At 38.4% G+C, this 21,981-nt stretch overlaps 3 protein-coding genes and 4 non-coding genes across 11 annotated transcripts in view; all 7 read right to left on the bottom strand.

The window, feature by feature from the left end:
- Positions 1-20: 20 nt before the first annotated feature.
- LOC127142536 (small nucleolar RNA U3) lies at positions 21-236 on the bottom strand. The gene has a single exon (XR_007813351.1). It is a non-coding gene; the product is annotated as a small nucleolar RNA U3 (small nucleolar RNA).
- A 603-nt stretch (positions 237-839) lies between these two features.
- LOC127142538 (small nucleolar RNA U3) lies at positions 840-1,055 on the bottom strand. Its single transcript, XR_007813353.1, has one exon. It is a non-coding gene; the product is annotated as a small nucleolar RNA U3 (small nucleolar RNA).
- A 538-nt stretch (positions 1,056-1,593) lies between these two features.
- Positions 1,594-1,809, bottom strand: LOC127142537 (small nucleolar RNA U3). The gene has a single exon (XR_007813352.1). It is a non-coding gene; the product is annotated as a small nucleolar RNA U3 (small nucleolar RNA).
- Positions 1,810-3,399: 1,590 nt separating this feature from the next.
- Positions 3,400-4,406, bottom strand: LOC127138959 (voltage-dependent T-type calcium channel subunit alpha-1H). Its single transcript, XM_051070283.1, has 3 exons — positions 4,206-4,406; positions 3,679-3,837; positions 3,400-3,534 (listed from the first exon to the last, which is right to left on the bottom strand). Exons 1-3 carry the CDS (start codon positions 4,263-4,265, stop codon positions 3,400-3,402), a joined length of 354 nt encoding a protein of 117 aa, XP_050926240.1. The 5' UTR covers positions 4,266-4,406.
- Positions 4,407-4,559: 153 nt separating this feature from the next.
- LOC108885377 (voltage-dependent T-type calcium channel subunit alpha-1I-like) lies at positions 4,560-20,321 on the bottom strand. Its single transcript, XM_051070735.1, is given in 31 exon segments — positions 4,560-4,719; positions 5,210-5,268; positions 5,970-6,119; positions 6,372-6,553; positions 6,852-6,941; positions 7,570-7,695; positions 7,903-8,029; positions 8,179-8,363; positions 8,725-8,775; positions 8,777-8,794; positions 9,066-9,189; positions 9,308-9,393; positions 9,642-9,740; positions 9,954-10,046; positions 10,192-10,347; positions 10,462-10,579; positions 10,724-10,909; positions 11,159-11,307; positions 11,565-11,690; positions 11,774-11,816; positions 12,184-12,329; positions 12,778-12,870; positions 13,094-13,382; positions 13,502-13,661; positions 13,943-14,031; positions 14,382-14,518; positions 15,168-15,262; positions 15,477-15,674; positions 17,214-17,310; positions 18,446-18,572; positions 20,200-20,321. Coding segments are annotated over 25 exon segments (3,108 nt in total). The 5' UTR covers positions 15,658-15,674; positions 17,214-17,310; positions 18,446-18,572; positions 20,200-20,321; the 3' UTR covers positions 4,560-4,719; positions 5,210-5,268; positions 5,970-6,119; positions 6,372-6,412.
- Positions 19,011-19,226, bottom strand: LOC127142527 (small nucleolar RNA U3). The gene has a single exon (XR_007813342.1). It is a non-coding gene; the product is annotated as a small nucleolar RNA U3 (small nucleolar RNA).
- A 43-nt stretch (positions 20,322-20,364) lies between the features above and the next one.
- The window catches only part of micu3a (mitochondrial calcium uptake family, member 3a), a 28,847-nt gene continuing 27,230 nt past the window's right edge, over positions 20,365-21,981 (bottom strand). For 4 of the 5 annotated variants that reach the window (XM_051070730.1, XM_051070733.1, XM_051070732.1 and 1 more), the window contains one exon: positions 20,365-21,907. In XM_051070730.1, coding sequence (XP_050926687.1) covers positions 21,809-21,907 — 99 coding nt within the window. In that variant the 3' untranslated portion in view covers positions 20,365-21,808. Of the gene's footprint in view, positions 21,911-21,981 lie in introns of all 5 variants that reach the window. The other variant, XM_051070731.1, reaches the window with a different exon arrangement.

Here is a 21,981-nt window from a genome sequence, read left to right as displayed (position 1 = left end):
TATTAGACATCTCAATTTGTACCACTCTGAACATGCTCCCTTCCTCAATACTTCACAGAGAAGCAAAGAGCAATCATCAATGACAGAGAACATATGACCTGAATCATTATTCTCTGCCCAGTTCATGCTCAGAAAGGAACATCATGACTCATCATCGTGGTTAGCGAGACCATACGCTTTAGAAACACATTTCTCAAGTCAGAAACTATAGAAATGATCCCTGAAAGTATAGTCTTAGTTTGAGTGAGGGTGAAAACAGCATGCCATTCACAAGAGAATCATCTTCACTCAGGGTTCAGAGGTAGAGAAGCCAGTCATTACGAGCCTCTGACTGTACAGCTGTGACACTCAAATGTGACACGTGACATAAAAATTTCCAGTCAATGTTGCTTGAAAGTTGTTATGTAAATCAAGAATTTTACATCACTAATATGATCAGCAGTATTACAGAACGCCTTTATTTTGATTTTACTTTTGAGCCACTACCAGTTCTAATTTCTCCACAGAGAAGAAAATAAAGGTCATCAATGACAGAGAACATCACTGTAGTCAGACACTGCACAATGAAAATCTTCAGCAGGACTACAACTACCAGCTGCTTTGATAATATTTTTTTTTTTTTTAAATCCACTCATTTCACAGCTGAACGATTATCTGATCATCAAAACTGTGGCTGAGTAAACCTTGGCCATTTTATAAATTCTTAGCAGTATCTAAGAAATGGAAAGTTAGTAAGTAGTTTCACATTTTCAGGAATTATTTCAGGTTGCAAGTAGCTAATTTAATGTGTTTTTTTTTTTGTTTTTTTTTTTTTGCTCATATTAGACATCTCAATTTGTACCACTCTGAACATGCTCCCTTCCTCAATACTTCACAGAGAAGCAAAGAGCAATCATCAATGACAGAGAACATATGACCTGAATCATTATTCTCTGCCCAGTTCATGCTCAGAAAGGAACATCATGACTCATCATCGTGGTTAGCGAGACCATACACTTTAGAAACACATTTCTCAACTCAAAAACTATAGAAATGATCCCTGAAAGTATAGTCTTAGTTTGACTGAAGGGTGAAAACAGCATGCCATTCACAAGAGAATCATCTTCACTCAGGGTTCAGAGGTAGAGAAGTCAGTCATTACAAGCCTCTGACTGTACAGCTGTGACACACAGACTGAAGGAGAGCCACATTAAGTGATGATAAGAAAGTTACACTGACCCCATTTAGTCAAACTTTAATGGCGAGTCAAAAGCTTCATTTCTATCACTGTTTAGGAAAGGTAAGACAGACTGTGTTATTAAACTGTTTGGTTTTATTTCTTTTTAAATTTATCATTAGACATCAAGCTGTTTTTGAGAAGAATAAATGTATTGTGGAGTCTGATGTTTAGACTCCAATCTGTCCTCTAAACTCTGTTTCATCCTTCTCATTTCCTGCAACAGGAACTACATTAGTCCTTTTTGACCAGTGATAAAATAGAGCCAACCTCATTCAGAAGCACACTAATATTAAAGATCATGCAAATACTAAAACAGTACAGATTTAAAACAGTGCTTCTTTTAGCAATATATTTATGTTTTACAGGAAACTGTGGCCACTCTGATCATATTCCCTTCCTCTTTGCTCTAAGAAGAAGCATAGAACAATCATCAATGACAGAGAACAGATGATTTAAACCATTTTTCTCTGTCAGCTTCTTGCTCAGAAGGAAATATCACAACTCATCATCGTGGTTAGCGAGACTGAACACTTTAGAAACACATTTCTCAAGTCAAGAACTATAGAAATGATCCCTGAAAGTATAGTCTTAGTTTGATGAGGGGGGTAGACACAGCATGCCATTCACAGGAGAATCACTCTCACTCAGGGTTTCCTCAACACACTCCTCCAGTTGTTGCATCTCGTCCAGTCACTTGGGTGTACGTACATCACACAGTGAAGCCTGTCACTGCATGACTCAGCATGGCTGTATTGCAGATAGCTCACAGACAGGAGAAAAAAGCATTATAGAAACAAGGAAAAAAGGTTGTCAAATGTAAATAAGAAAGTTTATTAGTAAGAGCAGAAAAGACACTGACTACATTTAGTCGGAGCTGAAAACACTTCTTTCACAGAGGAAGAAGTAGTAAGAGATTCAGTTACAATTCTCAGCCCAGAACTCACCAACCACAAGCACATTCTCAGCCTCACACTTAGGTGCTTACTTGTAAACTTCTCGGAGGATGATGGGGAGAGCCTGCAGAGGAAGGGCAGCAGGGAGAGGAGGAGGTAGAGGTAGACATAAAGAGGATGTGGACAAAGAAGACAAGGACCAGATTTATCAGATGAGATTTGAGCAACATTGGTTGACCATGTTGTAAACCACAGGTTGACATTGAGATATGCTGGATAGAGAACTCAGCTCAACCTCAGCAGATAAACTGCTGCAACAGTAATTCAGACATTACAAGAGCACGGGTGAGAAACAACTAATTCTCTTCTGTCTGAAGTAAAATCAGCACAATGTAGCCTATTATATGTACTATGTCAAGATTTTTTGGAACCAATTCACTGCCCTCTGTGTTTGAAACAATGCCTTGGGCCCTATCCTGAGACATTTTTCATGCATTTTATTTGGTCTACATAGCATAAAGGAGGAAGGGGCCCCAGAGAACAACAAACATCCTCAGTGATCACAGTTATGAATGATGCCCATCAGATCTCTCTCTCAAAACATCCAAATACATTTTCTAGGCAGTAATTAGTTTAGATCAGTGTGTGAACTTCATCACTTCCTGTAGAAGAAAACAGTATGGAATATGATTAATTATAAACTACCTACAGAGAAAACACACTATGATGTATTATGACAATGCTAGAAGGAGGAAAAGTGATTCAGGATTTTAAATATTTGAAACAAAATCACAATTTCTATATTAAAGGAAGTGGATTGCTTTTCTTTTTGTTGTTTGTTTCATGTCTTTTCATCTCAGGAAGAAAAACTACCATTTACAAAATGGTAACATTGTTTTTGTCTAACCCCATTCATCTGATTGTTCAAACTTCAACTACGGTCACAGTAAAACAAGAATACATATAAATTCATTCATTTATTCAAACAGTGGAAATCACTAAGTATTTTACAAATATACACTCTTATTTACACAGTTTGTATCATTACCTTTAACAACAAAAGGTAAAAGTGAATCTGTAAATCATTCCATTACAATGAGCTAAGCAGTAAAACAATTTACAATTACAAATAAATACATACGTGTACACGTATGTATGTATTTGTGAAACTGTATATGTGTGTGTGTGTGTGTGCACACACACACACACACACACATATGTATGTATGTATATGTATATATATATTTTTTTCTGCTTAAAACAAGAGAATGATCTCTGTGCATGGCGTTACTCTGAGGATCTCTCTGCGTCGACGTTTCTGCAGGAGTTGGACTCGCTGCTCTCCCCTGAAGACAACAGGTCCTGGTCAGCATCCTGTGCGTTTTCCTCCTCCAGGGGGAGACAGAAGTTAGTAGGCTTGTTCTGAAATATTAAAATATTCTTCTGTCATGCTGGTATTTAAATCTCACCAAATTACATAAGTCTTTTAGGAAGCTTTATATGAAACTGTGCTTCACAACTGTTCCTATCAAAAAATGACTACATGTGCATTTGTACTAACTGTACCTCATTGCTGTCCTCCAGAGCTTGCATGATTGCTGCCACCACCAGGTTTACCAGCACAAACTGGGCCATGATCACAAAGCTGGTGAAGTAGATCGGGGAGGCCCATGACAGGTAGCTCAAACAGCCTTCATCGTCAGGACGACACTCCCTCAGTGTGTCCTGGAAAGAGACAGAGCAAGATTCAGAAAGGAAGAGGGACCGGATTAAAACAGACTGGACACAATGTTACAAAATTTGAAATCTCAGCTGTTGAGTAACCACAGTAATTTGAATAATCTAACCATTAGAAACCTATCATGACCTGGAACAATCTGAGTTAGGACACGTTATTGAAACGCTTTATTTCATGGGTCATTTACATGTAATTTCTCAATAATTTCCTGGAATGTTTCCTACAAAGAACTATGCAATCTGGTACAAGAATGCTGTTGAAACAAATGCTTCATGTAAATACATTAATGGTTAAGGGGATATGTGTATGTACAGAGTGTGTGTGTGTGTGTACGCATGTATGAGTGTATGCATACTTTCATAATCCCATTCCAGTTGTCACCGGTGCACACTTGGTAAAGCGTGAGCAGAGCCATCCCAAAATGTCTGAAGTTGGCATGCCGATGTAAACCCAGGCACGGGTGATCAGTGGTGCATTCTGATGAACACAAACGTGCAGAGCACAGACACACAGAGAATCAAGTGCTCACAGTCTATTTTATCCAAAAAAATGTTGCAAACAACATCAGTTTTAGATTCAGCACCTCATTTTTTAAGCAGAGAATTTTTTAGCTAGAAGATTTCTTGTTTTCCTGGTCAACAATGTGAATACAGGCAAACATGGGTTCGGCTCTGGGTCCATGATTCTTTGCAGTAAGCCTGTGTGTGTGTGTGTGTGTGTGTGTGTGTGTGTGTGTGTGTGTGTGTGTGTGTGTGTTGTGTGTGTGTGTGTGTGTGTGAGAGAGACTGACCTAGGTTGCTAAAGAGCTCCACTCCCAGCGCAGCATAGATGAAAAAGAAGAATGTGAAGAGCAGACAAATATTTCCAACCTGAAAACAAAATGCACACACAAGCACCGGCGCCTTTATTTACCTCAACTAACAGGAAACTTTACTTGAAACGGGCTATCATTACAAATGGGCTTTAATTCCTAATTAACACTGTTTTATGAATTAATCTCTTCTCTTCTTTCTCTGGTAATTTGCTGTTGCAGCTGTTGCCTGTTCAAGCAAACGCAATACTTCCTCCATTTGTTGTTTTATGACAGCCAAAAATTAGGCTCTATATGTTGTGTTTGGTGTTTATTAAAATCCAGATTTATTAATAAAACTGACTGGTGTGTACAACACCACTGTAAAGTTTGTAGTGTGCAAACAGGGCACAGACAGAGATACTTTGTAATACTGTAAATAAAGCAAACATTTAAATACTCATCAACTCAAGCATAAAAAACCATTCACACTCACTTTTACATTTACATTACATTTTACATTTATACTGAATTTAGACAAAAATCAACCCCACAGTGTCTGCGTTTACCTGTGATAGCGTCTTGATAAGGGTTTTTAGGAGAACTCGTATCTTTTTGGCCTTCAGCACTGAAGAGAGACACAGGAGTTGCCATGAATAACTTTGTATATGTGCATACATAACGCTCATAAACACATTACTATATATTTGTCACCTAAAGACATCTTTAGAGCTGATACGATTTCACTTTGTCTAGGATGCGTTGGTACCTTGTGCCAGTCTGAGTACTCTACAGACTCTGAGGATGCTGGGATTAAAGGGAATTGCATCTGTCATTTTTATTTCGTTGTAAATGATGCTGATGATGGAAATCAAGACCACAAAGACGTCCAAGATATTCCAGCTAAACACACACACACACACACACACACACAAATGTCAACACTTAACTCTCTTACAGTACCTAACATGCAAAAGCAAATAAAGAAGTTAAATTCTCACCCATTTCAGAGTGTTACCTGATTTGTATGAACCTCACTATGCCAAAAGCTACAAGCTTCAGCAGTACTTCGATGATCAGAATGGCGGTGAACACATAGTAGGAGTACTCTGTGAGCTTCTCTATATACTGAACACACACACACACACACACACACACACACACACACAGCTTTAGTTTCATCTCCTCACACAGTCGATACAAATTCACTTTGCGTGGCAGTTTTAAACTTGCAAATCCTATACACAGTGACTACATTTGTGCTTGGTGTGTGTGTGTGTGTGTGTGTGTGTGTGTGTGTGTGTGTGTGTGTGTGTGTGTGTGAATTACCAGAGGCTGATCATAATGTTCAAAAGCCATCATCAAGACACTGATGAAAATGATGACAGTCATGAAGATGTCCAGGGAGCTTGCTGGTGCTCAGGGTATGGATAGACCGACGGAGGGGGGAGTAATTGGTGTAATATGGCTGCTCAGGCTCTGGAACACACGTGTCCACACAGAGAGCAAAGGGAGACATCTATGTAATTATGTATGTATGTACGCTCGAAAACATTTCAAGCTGCTCTAATCAACATTTTACATCAACAACAAATCACTTACTTGTAAGTGAAAGAAGTCACTTGTAATAATAAATCCTTATTATTCACACAGTTCTGCAGCAGGTTGAGTGAACCAGTTATTTTTAATACCTAAAATGCAATGATCAGAAACACCCTCCTTTCTCCTTACCCCTGCCCTGGTCTTGCAATACCCCTTTTCCCTCTTCTGCTTCATCCCCTTGTTTCTGCTCCTTGCTGACACTGGTGGAAGGTCTCCACCATCACACCAATGAACATGTCGAGGAGAAAGAAGCTCATAATCATGAAGGAAATGAAGAAGATAAGCATCCATTCGTTGTAGTTCCTCATAGGCTAAAAGAAGAGAAGAGACATCCGATTTTATTTTCTTGTCCAGGAGAAAAATAATTATACTGGTGTCTGAAGTGCACACTTTACAGTTGTGAAAATTTAGCTGAATTTTATGTTCAGCTGTTGCAAACAGTAGTTTCAAATTTATTTCTGTACCATAAATTAATTAGCAGACCCATGAAACTTGCCAGAGTTGTGTAATCCATCACTATGAACATCAAGTGTCCATTATCCATTGTTCCCTAACCATGTACAGAACAGTGTAAAAAGATACATCAGGTTAATCACCAGCAAAATATACCTGTTTGTCTACTCCCACTGCATCCAGCCCATCATACATGATGTTAACCCAGCCGTCCTTAGAGTACATCACAAACAAGGCCATCAGAGCCTGAATGGGAAACACAGAAATAACTGTTAAGTCTAATATTATTAGTTCCCAAGTGTTGTTACAGAGTAGAAATCCCTTACAATAACTAAGAGAGTGCATACGGCATCCAGCACCATTCAATTCTTTTAATTTTTTACTGTAATAATAAAACATGCCTGGATATTTTTAATTTACATCTGCATCTTGTAATATACAAAGTGAAAGTAAATGTGCATGTATCTGTATCATGTAAATTTTGTAACTGCTCAAAGTAATTGAAGGTCTTTGTCAAGACTGGTAACCAATTAGGGAAATGGTATGGAATATTACCAAAAAAAAAAAAAAAAAAAACACTTAAAAATATCACACTGGGTGTTGAAACAGTTTTGCCAAAGATTAAAAGTGGAGATGATGGGGGTGGCATCTTAAACTAAGGAATCTTGGAAAAATTTGCCTCTGCACAATCATAGTTCATTATCAAATTTTGCTGCAATCTGTTAAGCAGTTTTTTGGAAATCACACAAACATACAAACTTATGTAACCAAACACACAACCTTTTACAATGTTAGAGAGCATTTTTCAGTAGCAAATGAATAATTCAATACTGGGTCCTACTCCCTTTCTCATCATCAGTGCATTAGGCTGTACCTGAGGCAGGTTGTCAAAGTTGTACTTCTTCCGTACCCATCGATAGTTGGCCGACAGACAGTCAGTCTTACTGGTGATGTTCCTTGTGTTCTGACCCTCACAGTAGTAGAACTTTCCTTTGAACAACTGTGACAATAATAGTGTTTGTGTGAGATGAAGACGGAAAGATCTATAGGACGGAGTATCTATACAGTTACTTCATTTTCAGGAGTATTTAGGAGGTGTTTACTGTGAGTGCGCAGCTAAAAGCAGGTCATGTTTTTAATTTTAATATCTTCATTGTTAATTCGATTAAGAGAAATCTACTGTGTGTGTGTGTACATGCCCATTTACCTGCACCCCGAGGATACCAAAGAAAAAGAAGAAGGCACAACTTATGAGAACAATGTTCCCAATGGGTTTCACTGAGGCGATCAGAGCTTCCACAGCCAGCTTCAGTTTTGGGGCTCGCTTGATCACTCTGGAGAACAAAAATGTAAACAAACAGATATTGTTTTAAACCAGCACATGCACCTACAGACACAACTAACCCAAAAATGAAATATTAAATAAAATGGGATACTTAATAATATCAACCTACACAACTGGAAAACAGAAATGATGATGTACCTCAGTGGGCGAAGTGTGCGTAGCAGACGTAGAACTTTGAGCATGCCCAGTATGTTATCTTTGCCCGTACTGACCAGAGAGACAACGATGTGGACTAAAGACAGAACCACCAAGGAACCATCCATGATGTTCCAGGAGGACCGGCAGTAGGTCTCCTCCCCAAACACCAAACCAAGAGCCAGAACCTGGTGTGAAAGCAAGAACACATCAATACAAACTTAAACATTGTGGATTATTTAAAAAACTCCTGATAATGACATGACAGTCTATTTCTAAGTGGTCCAAAATCAGAACAAAGTTCAAGAATTGTCAAAATGGCCTCTTTATGTACTCCAGTCTAAACTGAAATGACTGTCAATTCTACTCTCTACTGGATAATACCTTTAATTCTAATATCTGATCTCGAGCCAGCAGGGTCAGACAGGTCATTCACAGTTCAGCATGAAGTAACTGTAATTTTCAGCAATAATATAACTTTTTTGTTAATATGAATTCTATTTCATACTAACTATAGACCTCTGTGGACAAGAAAAGACTGACATTTACCTTAAAAAGCATCTCTACCAGGAAGACAGCAGAGAACACATAGCGGGACATAATTCAGGATCCATCTCTCCTAAAGGGCAGAGTGGAATTCATTTTATCATTTTAACCTGTGTGCATTTATCATTTTAACCTGTGTTTTAACCATTTAATATTATATGTAATCAAACTTGTATTTGCCCTGTCTAATCTCATATTGCATATAGTACAATTATACTATTTGTGCATGAGCATCTTTCTATATTTATTGTACTAGATAAGTAAGTGTGTGTCTTGACTCTGTGAGGGTTTGCATAGCCATCTCTAGTGTGAAAGTAAATGTAGGTCATATGTGTGTCTCTCACTGTGCTTTCAGGGTCTATTCCAGGCCTCTCCATAGCAATGGTGACACAGCTCAGGAGAATAAAGAGTAGGACCACATGGTCGAACATCTTGTGAGAGATCACACGTTGACAAAAGATACGGAACCTAAATGCAAACATGCGCAAATAGCAGTGGTCAGCTAAAAGATGAGCTGAAAACCAAGAAAATGTGTGTGTGTGTGTGTGTGTGTGTGTGTGTGTGTGTGTATGTGTATGAGACTTACCTGTTCTGTGGAGACAACATGTAGAACGACCAGTCCTCACGCTGTTTACACCAGTGCAGCACTTTCTGGATCCAGTTCAAATATCTCTACAGAGGTGAATAGTTACACATCAGTCACCTCTCTTTTGTGAACCACCAGCAACCCTTAAGAGGTGTGGTGCACCAGCAAAATGTTGCTAGGAAGAACAGAGGCAAAATGACTTCTTTTTTTTATATATATATCTGAAGTGCGGTTGATCACATCTCTTACTGCTGCATTATTGTGTATAAAACCTTGTGAAATTCACCCAAGTACTGAAAGCTGGAGTCCCAAACTATCACTCTTAGGAACTTACATTGTCCTTGCCTGTGTCTGTAGGTTTAGAGTCCATCGCTGTGGATTGGCTGGACCCACAGGGAGAGAGAGAGGAGTCGTGACTGGGTCCTGAGGAGCCCTAGAAAAATGTCAAATGGAACTACATGAATTGAGTAAAGGTGTGAAGTGGAGCATGGTTATGTTTGAGCAAGTGCAGCACCTTAACTCTCCAAACTAACTATTATCTCAACAAGGCAGAGGTAAACAAATCACTCGCCACAAGTACTATCTCAGACACCCCTCAGTAGATACGAAAACCAGAATATGGAGGTTATGACTCTGAGGAACTTACATTTGTCTTGCCGCTATCTGTCAGTGACCTGTCATTCTCAGAGCTCAGGCTGGTTGAAGTGAAGCTGGTGGACTCATCAGGACTTAAGCAGCGCTAAAATCGAGACGAAATACAGTTTACCACATGTGTGTATACAAGTGTGTGAGTGTGCCATATCTCAATGCCGTGCTGGGTGTGTTATTCAATAAATTATACAACAGTACAATATCTTGAGGAAAACTACAGCAAAGGTCCTTACCCTGGCCTGGAAGCTCTCAACTACTATCCCCACAAGTACATTGAGAATAACATGTTTTCCAATCACAATGATGGCAACAAAGTAGAAAGCAGCCCATGGGGAGGTGGCAGCCATGGCGTTGTATAGCACCAGATTCCAGTCTTCCTGAGTCAGAATCTAGTTTGATGGATTTCATAAAAGAGAAAAACACAGATGGAAATCATGCACAAAATAATTCATGATGATGGAATACAATGTTAACGGACACAAATTAGAAAGTCAAGAACCAACCTGGAACACAGTGACCATGGACCACAGTAGGGAGTCAAAGTTTTTCCGGTCATCGATGGTGTGACCATTGTGCGACTCAAAGGTAAATGTACAACCGAAAAGTTGCATACCCATTAAACTACAAAGAAACAAGGAAACACAGTCAAAATCATTTCAATGTGACCATATCATGGGTGATAATGATTATTAGTGACATCACAGACATCTACAAACAGACATATGGACAGTAAGGATTCGTGTGTGTGTGCCTGTGTGTACATGCCTAAAAATGAAAGTGACGAACAGCAGTAGCACACAGAGCGAGCCTGCTTCCTCTATCGTCCTCTTCAGCACCAGCAGTTGTCTCTTCAGGTAAGGGAGGAAGTGAACAAGCCGCACAAACCGCAGCAGACGAAACGCACGCAGAACTGACAGCCTGCCATCAGCTTTAGCGATTATCTCCCACAAACTGAAAAACACGAAAACAACATTTTAATCTGCTGTTAGCAATTTGTGTCTGACAACTGTGACCATGTATTTAATATACTGCAAGCTGCTGAGATTCTAGGTTATATGGTGCTAATATTACTGAAGTCTAGCCTGATTTTAATTATACTACTGCTGTTAAGTCACACACTGCTGAATCAGTGTCATCCACCTCCAATGTGAAAGAAACAAAGTAATTAGGTTAAAGTCAGACTGTATGGGATCATATTACCTGATGATGACGATGGCAAAATCAAAGATGTTGTTTCGGTCCCTGAAGTATCCCCAAGAGAGGGCCAGCAGCTTTAAGGCCATCTCCACAAGAAATATGAGGGTGAAGATGATGTTACTGATGTGTAACATATGTGTCAACGCCATAGGCTATAGGAAGAGAAGATGAAGGAGGATGCAAAAGAGAGAGATCAAGAAAGGGCAAAGGGAAGAGAGATACAGATTGAGAGAGATGGAGGTAGGGAGCAACCATAAACAAGAGAAATGGGAAATGCAAAGAGAGGATAGGGAGGAGAGATAACACAAGCAATCAAGAAAAAATGATGAGAAGGAATAAAAGAAAAATAAAGTAGTCAATGTTGCATTCTGCTTTCCTCTTTTGGGCTCTTAAACACTCTGCTCCTCACCTGCCCATGGTGTTCGACGGCAATGGTGACAATACTGAGGAAAACAGCAAACATGATCACTTGGTCGAAGCGTTTGCTTTTGACCGTCCTCTCAAGTTTTCTCTTGAATGGCATCCAGGCCTGACCCTGGAAGACAGGGGAGTCAGTTAGTGGGACAAAAATACTGCTGCTGCTGTTGCCCATGGTACTGAGATGATGACTAGTCCTACCAGCGCAGTGTCGCTGTCACTGGGGTGCACCTTGTTACAAAGTCTGTTGGTAAAGACATGACATGAATGACAATAAATAACTGAAGATGGACCACAAGGGTTTTCAAGTTAAATTAGGACATAATGTCTTGCTCTGGTAGTGTGCATATATGTTGATGTGTGTTTGCTTTTAAATACAAACTTAAACCTTTTTCCTGAAACTAAACAGCAATCCCAATAATCATTTTCTCTACCTGAATGCCTCCATTTACATCTACTTTCATCCTGAGAATCAAACTTTTGGAAGATTTATTCAAATGAAGAATACATCTAACATAATCTTACATAGTTATACCACCAGATATCACTGCAAACTATAAATCTGACATGTACATGTTTTAATTGCATACACAGCCTATAAACTATCTGACCTGATCCTCCTCCACCAGCTGATCAACTTGTTACAGATCTGTGCGATAGCACCAACACGCTTCTTTCCTGTCTCCCTGTCCATGTTCTCTGAAAACTGTGTGGCAATGACGACCGCGCACACGTTCATCATGATGAAGGAGCCCATCTGGTTGGAGAAGTAAAGTGTGGCTATTTAGAGCAAGAGTTCAAAAACTTTGCTTCAAGGAAACTGCACCAGCAACATGGGCATAATTTGAAAATAATTTAAGTATTACTGGCCTCAGTGTAATGTAAGAGAAATTTTGATGGGGTTCTTGGCCCTTGACATAACAAAGTAGAAATGTCTGATTTAGTGATGACAAGCCAGGATTACAGTGAAAATTCAGCTCTTTTGCCACTGGGTTGTCACTGTTGTCAGTGTTGTTAATTAAGCAGCTTTCCAGAACAACAAAAGATCTACCACAGTGGTCAGTTTTGTTGACTATTATGCCAACCACAGCAATTACCTGCATGGAAGAAAACTAAAACATAATTTAGATTTGAGGTTGTTTTTATGAGACTTGGTCAAACATGGTCAAATACTTACACAAAAACAAAGACAAGTTTCTACTTACAATGGTGACAAGTATAAAAAACACCAAACTCCAGAAGGAATGAGCATCCATAACATAGAACATGATCTCTGTCCATCCTTCCAGAGTGACAACCTGCAGGAGGAGGACAGAAAATGATGAAAACAAAATATTACTATGTAGCAACATTTTAAAAACAAGGTGGACAAAATACCAAACTATGTCCTAAAGGACAAGACAGGAAAGTGATAAATCATGGATAGATGATAGAGGATGACAGAGTGGGTAAATGAGGCCTGTCAAAGCTTTTGCTTCCATGTGTCCACATCCAAATGTATTTCTGCAAAGCCTGTCTCACCTGGAATATGGCTATCAGGGCATAGCCGATGTTGTCAAAATTAGTAGCTCCCATGTGAGGGTTGTGGTCCCCAGTGCGACAGACATTGTAGTACATGTTCCAGTTCACACAGCTGTTAGTACCAGCAACAGCCTCATTCACAGCCAGTGAACAAATCTTCCCATCCTTGCTGTAAGGTGGCACATCGTGGCACCGCCGCATCCCGTACTTGTTATCATTTGAACAAATGAATGGGCTTTTTTCACCATACTTGGACACAAAGTACGGACTCAAGGACACGTTGTACTTTCTGGATAGAGAAAGAATAAGCATTTATTTGATGTTCTTATCTAGAGAGATGTGAGTTGGTGTCTTGCTCAGGCAGCTCAGAGAGTATACTGGAAGAGCAGACCATGTAAAATTCCTTACTTGGGGATGTCCTCTCCGAGGAAGCAGCGGTTGCGGAGCTGGCCTGCCCACAGCTGAACTCCCACAACGCTGAAGATGTGGATGACGAAGACGTAGAGGATGAGAACATTTGCAAGCATTGGCATGGTGTCCAGGAGTATTGTCACCAGATTTCGCAGACCTGCACAGATGAACAAATGACAATGCTGTCAGAAATGATAATGATTATTTTGAGAAAAATGTGTGAGCTGAAACAATTCAACTGATTACTTGAATTAAAGAAAATTAATCATCAGTTGGGATCCTGGTTTGAACAGTTTAATCCAATTTAAGTTCAAATCAATTTAAACTTAATATTAACTTTAAGCCACTGCACTAATTGGATGGCTATAATGTGCTAAGAAGTAGACTGAACTGACTGTGTTCTCATTGAGGACTTCACATGTTCAAATTTCAACTTACTTGTGACTCTGCGGATGAGTCTCATTGGTCTGAGCACCTGACAGAGTTGTATGTGGATGCTAAATAATTCCAGAAAATAGTCCAACACCCTGAACGAAAAGGTATGGACAGAAACAGAAACATTTTAAAAAATATATAATATATATATATGTGCACACATTCTAACAGTGAATATGAAAACAGTCTGTTTATAAACAAGCCGTGAGAGGTTCATGGTTCAAAACCTTTTTTGTAGGATGTCTTCACTAAAATATAGTCAAAACTGTTTTGTTTCTTCAATTTGAAACTAGGAGCCCTGCTGTGTTTGTGCCTGAATGATTGAGCATGTTGTCTTTAACCCTGGAGAAACTGAAAAATAAACATGCTGTATTCCTAAGGTGAAACTATATATCTACAGATGAAAGAGAAAACACAGACAACAGATTTGTGGGATACTAACTCTCCAAAGATGATGAAGACATCAAACTTGTTCCAGTTGTTGCTAAAGTAACTTCCTTTACAGCCAAAGACTCCCAGGGCCACCATCCTGATGACCATTTCCAGTGTAAAGTATGCAAAGATAAAACCGTCCAATACCTGGCCACACATGATAAAAAACAATGTATGGTTTAACATACAGTAGAAACAGCAGTAATATGTTGTAAGTGTTTACTAATCAATAAAGAGGAACATTTTGAATTTTAAATGAGCACATCCATAAGCCCAGAATAAAGACTGGTTGGAACAGAAATAGTTACCAAATAGTTAAATTGATGTGTTATCATCAGAAAGCAGAATTTGAAATATAAAATATATATAAAATAAGTATTTTACGTGCAATACATTATCATTAGCCTTTCATGTTGTAATTTATCTGGTCTCAAATTATGGCCTCTTTCTTTGTCAAATATTTGGTGCAGTGTTAATGTTGTCTGTGATACAACCAGGCCACTGAAGTGAAACTTAACTTAAACTTAAAGTCTACTCTTCCAGCTCGACCAATCTGTTTTAACAATTTGACAACTATGTCCCACACCACAATATACCGTACACCCAATGATTCACATCACAGCACAGGTGTCTAGCTGCACTGCAATACTAAACACTGAAATAGACATACTAAACACTGGTGATGTGTTTTCAAAGTGATGAGTGAAACCGTGTTCAAACTAGTTTTTTTATGAAACAGTAAAGGTACTTTTCACAGGCAGTGCTTAACTTATAGGAGAGCAGGGGTCACACTGACCTCAGTGTTAAATCTCTTCTGCCCGCAGGGCACGTACATGCCCAGTGTCACACAGTTCAGCAGGACCATCAGAATGGAAAAATAATCCAACCATGTGGAGGTAGAGGTTAAGGTCAAAACACATAGGATGAGGTCATGTTCAGCAATATAATTCAACAGACTGAATTATATGAAGAGGAATCCATTAGATATACTGACAAATATTCAAATAGGTATGATACTCTATCAAGCTTAAAAGCTGTTTGTGTCATTATTTTTATTACACAGTTGGTCAGACAGACTATACTTCCAGCAGTAAGAAAGGATATGGGCCACAGGTGATTTTCAGACACCATTTACGGAGTCTTCTTGTTTGTTTCAAGCCAAAGCACACCTCAGGAGCCAGCACTGACTGCTGAGGTGTGTGTGACTGCTCCTTCTCCTTGGAGAGACATTTTGATTTGCGATCTCCTCGGTCTGGTATTGTGAGCACCACCTCAAAATCAGTCATGGTGAAGTTCAGGTACTCTGGAGGGTGGACAAAAAGAGAGAGGCAAGAAAACTACATGAAAAAGGAAAGTTTAAAACAATATACAACATTGACAGGTTGTGGATTAGTAACTAGGACATTGTTCCTGCAAAAACATGTTGCTGTTTTGTTTCTTAACTATAACTATACTATGGGACCACAGACCAATTTCCATACATGTTGGCTGAAAGTCTCAACTCAAAAAACAATGTGCATGACGAGACAACACTAGGTGTTTAAGTGGCAGTACTGCAAGATAAAAATGCTGTCACTGCATTGAATATGTCACTAAAGTATAAGTACATAAACACTTTTAGCAAACTGTACCTAAAAGAATCAGAACAAAAAGTACTCATAATACTTAATCATAATGTATTATAAAATGTATTTGGATCATAATTACACATGCATTGATTAACCCAGCGGATTATGTCAACTCAGTGTATGTTTTGCCTGCAGAATCTTAGTCTGTAAAAAAAAGTACAATTTGTCAGATGAAGTGGAGTAAAAAGTTCAATATTTCCCACTAACATTTATCGCTCTGTTGTCACACCGCTCCGTGTTTGACATAAGGGCTGAGTCGGTTCAATGCAGCATCTGAACCGGCTGGCGGTAACCGTAGAGTCCATGTTGGCCAGACAGTTTTTTAGGCGTTTAGTTTGAGGTTAGTCTCAAACCGGTTTGAGATTAGCGGAAAAACGTCCCAACTTTTGGCATCAAAGGCAAACAGCTAATGTGATGCTAGTTAAAGTGCTACTCAAACCCTCCAGCGTCATTCTTCTAGCACTGGAAGCAAGCTGAGTCGATGCTACGCTCTAACGTTAGCTTCCATGGTATCACAGTCAAAATCATGAGGTGTCTTCTGTCTGCTACACAAGTGTAACGCACTTTGACACTCGAATCCGGCTGTTATCCACTTAAGTTTACGAAATGTCACAGGTGACTTTGATGACTGGTAGCGCTGAATTAACTTTAGCATTGGTTAGCTAACCAGCTAACCTGAGTGTTAACCATTTGAAGCATAACTGAAGCTACTGCAGAACGTCAGGTAAACATTTGACAGTAAACAGCAGTAAACAAACTCTACAATTTGTATGGAAATATATTAATACAGTGATTTAAAAACACTTGTGCATGCTATACTTGCCGCTTTCCATTCTAGATATCCTTTAGTCATGCTAATCTGGCACCACACCGGGGTCACAGTAATATTCACGTGTTTAATCTGATAATGCAACAAATCCTATGACTCAGGAATTTCTGCCATAGTGTCACTGATAAAGTTTAATGTTTTGTTGTTGCTAGTTTAATGTGTGACCCATTAGATTCTGTGATGCTAAGTTATAGCAATAGCTAACAGCTAGTTTTAACAAACATGGAAACCACCAAAGGGTCGTTTGTGTAGGTAGAATGCAACTCATAGCTACATTTATGTTAAGTGACATCAGTTAGCCTAACTTCAGTCCATGATCATCGATATAACCTCTGAAGTGTCGGAAAAAATCTGAGAATACACCAACAAGGTCAAGAGCACTTACCAGACAAAAAGCCAGTCAAATTGGTTGCTGTCAAATTGTTGTCCACTTGTAAATGATTGTCAGAGGTCCCATCAAGTTAGTAGCACCTTTGATTTAGCTGGTGTTAACAAGTAAAAAGGTGGTTAACTCAAGTACTGTTACATGTAGAGTAAATATTTGACTGTAAACAGTTTCACATTCTGGAACTTGTGTAGGAAATTAAACAATATCACCACTGCAAAGGCCATGGTAAAAGCTCTAGTTACTGCAATTGCAGGGGGTGTGGGGGTGGGCTGGAGCCTATCTCAGCTGACACTGGGTGAGAGGCAGGGTACACCCTGTATGGATCATCAGTCCATCGCAGGGCCAAAACATGCAGACAACCAACCATTCGCACTGACAGGGCAATTTAGAGTCACCCAGAGTATGCAGAGAGAACCCACAAAGGCACAGGGAGAACATGCAAACTCCACACAGAACTTGAACTCAAACCCAGAACCTTCTTGCTGTGAGGCGACAGTGCTAACCACTGCATCACTGTGCCGCTCTGGTGCAATGTTGGGTGTTGATTCCTGTATATTGTATTGTTATAATATGGACCCAGAGGTTGCCAAAGTAACAGCTAATGAAGATCTAATAACAAAAACTAATATAAACCCTTTACATTTAATTATTTTTATTCCATGAATCCTTCATATGGGAGGTTAAAGGCTTATTTATACAGTATGTTGGTAAACACATATGAGAATAATACAGTTCATTAAAAGACAATCTCAACTCCACTTTAACAGAGCTAATGAGAAAAGTACTGGGGAGCTGCATAGTAAAACTGAATATGTATACACACATGTTACCTTAAAGCCTTCGAGGGTTTTTTGTTTATTCTCAAATTCTTTAGAAAATGTTTTCTTTCCTAACTGTTGAATCAGCTCCTAATGCAAATTTAGTAAACATTTAAGATTTAACAAGTTAAGAAGTTTTCTTATTACATGCTCTGGCCTGCTGGACATATGTTACAATTGGTCACTCCAGCTATAATAATGAATGTTTGAGGTGTTCTGCATGACACTGCCGAGTTTTGATGAAATACATGACAATACATGACCAAAAAACAAACAAACAAAAAAAACTTATTTTACTTGAGTACAATTTTGAAGCATTTGTACCTCTAGATTTCTATTTTATGCTTCAAGAGAAATATTCAATTTTACAAATATTGAGGGAGGTTTAAAGAAGGCTGGACATAAACTCACTGTTGTCTGTGATGTTGATGAGTTTGAACTCCATGCTTTTGCCTTCTTTTCATACTGTTGCTGTGTGAATCTCCCCAGAAATACATACCTTTTGGACCAAGTGACATCGCCATCCAATGTCACACTGCTGAAAAATGCAAGATAAGAAACATCAAACTCTGAATATATTGTACTTTTATATTTCTGTCTTCTGAGGCTGATTCAGGTGGTTAAGTTAATATTTTTTGTTTAAGTTAATTGCTGCATTAAGCAATGTTTAAGCACTAGACAGACAAAAGGACCAGTTCATCAAAGACTATAATATATAATAATCTGTCGGTACAATAAAGGGTACACAATTAAATACACAAGTGACTGACAACCTCTCTACACTACTATGTTTTTAATTTGTGTCTAAAATACTCAAGTTATATTGTTGAATAATTACTGTAACACATAACATTTCAGACAAACAGTTATCTAGTTCAGATATATAGAACAGATCACTATATAACTGTACACACATGTGTTTGAGTGTCTACTTCCCATTACTCATTTCACTTTAACTTTTGAACAGCAATGCCTAACCACTCTGATCATATTCCCTCCCTCTATGCTCCACTAGGAAGCAAAGAACGGTCATCAATGACAAAGAGCATATAAACTGAATCATTACTCTATGTCCGCTTCACGCTCAGAAGGGAATATCACGACTCATCATCGTGGTTAGCGAGACCAAACACTTTAGAAACACATTTCTCAAGTCAGAAACTATAGAAATGATCCCTGAAAGTATAGTCTTAACTTGAAGCCGGGTGAAAAAAGGATGCCATTCACAGGAAAACCATCCTCACTCAGGGTCTCCTCTTAGTCCCACACATGATCGAAACGATCACTTACTGAATCGTAAACAAAGTACAACATTTATAAAACCGTGGTAAACAACTTTAATTTAAACAGCTGTTAAATCTGTTAATTTAATGTTAAAGCTCAATATCATTAAGCCCACAATGCTTTGCGGAATGAGTCACAGACGCTTGTTTTTTTTATAATTTTGATGATTTTTGGAGGAAATATATGAAGTAAAATCTTGGTCATTGATCGGATTTATAGGCAATTCAGGACAAGGCAACAAAGACGACGTTATAAGTATTAAAAATGTTTAAATTTGGCTTCACACGAGAAACACACTGAGCGGTGCGTCGTTTAAAATGGTCCTGACAGAAAGCTAGATGAGAAGTTCAATTCCGCTAACAACTCTAAATCGAGGACTAAATCTGCCACTTTCTGAGGGGTTACTGACACGTCCAACGATATAAATTAAATGCAGACAAAATCTACAGATTTGGTTGACAACATATACATGAACGAAATGGTCTAAGGTCGCTACATACTTTCCATAACAGTCCAACCTGTTTTTAACAGACGGTTTTACCGGGGGTTGGTTTGGTACGACACGCGAGGGCAGCATTTCACCAGGTAACAGTTTACCCCAGTACAACAGGCCAACTAACGACGTCAGATGAAATTGTGCTTAGTTTTCTGCCTCTTAAGTTTAGTAAACAACACACAAACAAAACACAAACAGACAACAAAGCGAATACACATTGCAATAAATAGAACGGGACGAGAAAAGACTAATGCTGCTAAAATATCAACCGCTAATTAGCATTTTGGCTCCATCTCCTTGGTGTCGAATACGCTTCCGTTTTTTTAAAACTACATTAGTTAAGTTTAGTTTAAGTTTTTTTTTTTTTTTAACAAATCCAACTTACCCATGTCACAACCGTGGAAAGGCAGCAAAATTGTTCTTTCTTGGAGGAATAGCCCCAGTTTTAACGCGATGAAGCATGAGTAACATGTCCACCTTCGTCAATTAACAAGTGTTTGTGGTAAAGGTTTCATTGCGCATGCTCAATCGATACCACGGAATTCGCATATCTTCCCAAAATAGTTTATTCATGCATGAAAACTCGTTCAGTAGGTCCACTGATTTGACAAATACATGACTTATTGCAAACATAATGAGAACAATTTACATTATGTTTATAACTTGGCACAGACCCACCATTCCTAACACATCTAGACTTCTTCCTTCATTCAAATATATTCAAATCATATTCCTTATTTAACACCAAGACATCCAAAAATTATATTCAAGAATCCGTTAATATATTACAACAAATAAGAGATGTATGATTTGAATCACCTGTGGTACTAATAATATAACCATTGCACATGTTTTGAGGCTCTCTTGCTGCTAAAAGCTACACAGTGATGAAATAACTGCTGGACAAGTCCGGTTTGCTATGTAATATTTTTCAAATGACAAAGGGCACGAACAAAAGGCACCTATGTTGAAGTCTGTGTCATATGGACAGCTACCTCAAACACAAAACAGGTCCAAACAATGAGGATTCAGTCAGGTGAAATATTGAAATTACTAAAACAAATTTCTGTTCCTTATCTTTCATGTTTTATGCTATAACATCCATCAAAAGACATACCAAAAGCTGTAGTAATATTAGGATAATATATAATTCCTAACTGTAGCAATAGTGTTTTATATATACTTAGGGTGCAATAAAAAGCAAAAAACTACACTGGTTAGATGAAATTAAACATCAAAAAGTTTTTAAAAAGGAAAAAAAAAAGACTGATTCAAATTAGCTGAAAATGCATATTCAAAGTTCATTCCGCAACTTTAGTGTTCTGCAGTATGTTAATACTTTATATTCTGTTATTCGTTTAATATGGATATCACATTAATTTTGTTATTGAATTATTGTTGTGCTCTTTTAGTTGTTACAGTTTGTAGTGCAGTAGTGTAACAAATTGTTCCTTTAAAAAAATAGTTTTGATAAAAAAGAACAGACAAAAAGCAGTTTTGATAAGTGATCACATGAATCATTGAGTAAATACAAGTGTAAGTTGGAAGAACTTCAAAAATGCAACAACTTATAGCTATATAGTCAGAGTAAGTGAGCTAAGTAAAACATTTTTAATTTAAAAAAAGAAAAAATAAATGTATCCAAAATAAAAATAACAATAATGATCTACTCACTGTTGTGGCAGCACCATGCTTGGACAATAAAGATGAATTTGAATTCTATTTTGCCTCAAAACTGTAAATCATACTTGGAATGACTGCGATCAGATTAACATAACTGAGCAAACAGGAAACATAGTTGTGTTGCTTATTATCAGCATATAGAGCATCAGTCAGCTCTGTGCAGTCATGCTTCTTGAGTTATTTTCTGCTTTGGAGATCTGCCTCTGAAAATAAAGTGTTGATAACTCAGGCCACTGACTTTCAAAGTCAGTGGTCAGTTTCTTTATCTTCTTCCTTCATGCTTTTTTTCAGCCTTCTGTCTGTGTCCCCCTCTACGACTTCTCCTTGTACCTCCTCCAGAGCTGGTGCACCTGTCTCCTGGCCTCAGAGCGAACACAGCTGGAGAAGGAAGTGTAGTGTTGGCCCTTCACCTGGTGAACACAGAGCAAAGGAATGCAAAGTCATTACAGGAGCCAGAAGTCAGTACTTTTTAACTGTGATTTAT

The sequence above is a fragment of the Lates calcarifer genome, linkage group LG5 (assembly GCF_001640805.2).
Source record: "Lates calcarifer isolate ASB-BC8 linkage group LG5, TLL_Latcal_v3, whole genome shotgun sequence".
Taxonomy (NCBI): Eukaryota; Metazoa; Chordata; class Actinopteri; family Centropomidae; genus Lates; species Lates calcarifer.
The sequence above is the reverse complement of the archived record's forward strand: the minus strand, read 5'-3'. Positions and strand labels throughout refer to the sequence as shown.

Excerpts from the sequence above, each read along its gene's own strand:
- LOC127138959 (XM_051070283.1), bottom strand. The coding sequence starts at position 4,265 with ATGGCTCTGCTCACGCTTTACCAAGTGTGCACCGGTGACAACTGGAAT. Across the intron at positions 3,838-4,205 it reads ACTGGAATGGGATTATGAAA|GACACACTGAGGGAGTGTCG; the intron begins GTATGCATACAC and ends GTCTCTTTCCAG. Across the intron at positions 3,535-3,678 it reads CTCTGGAGGACAGCAATGAG|AACAAGCCTACTAACTTCTG; the intron begins GTACAGTTAGTA and ends TTAATATTTCAG.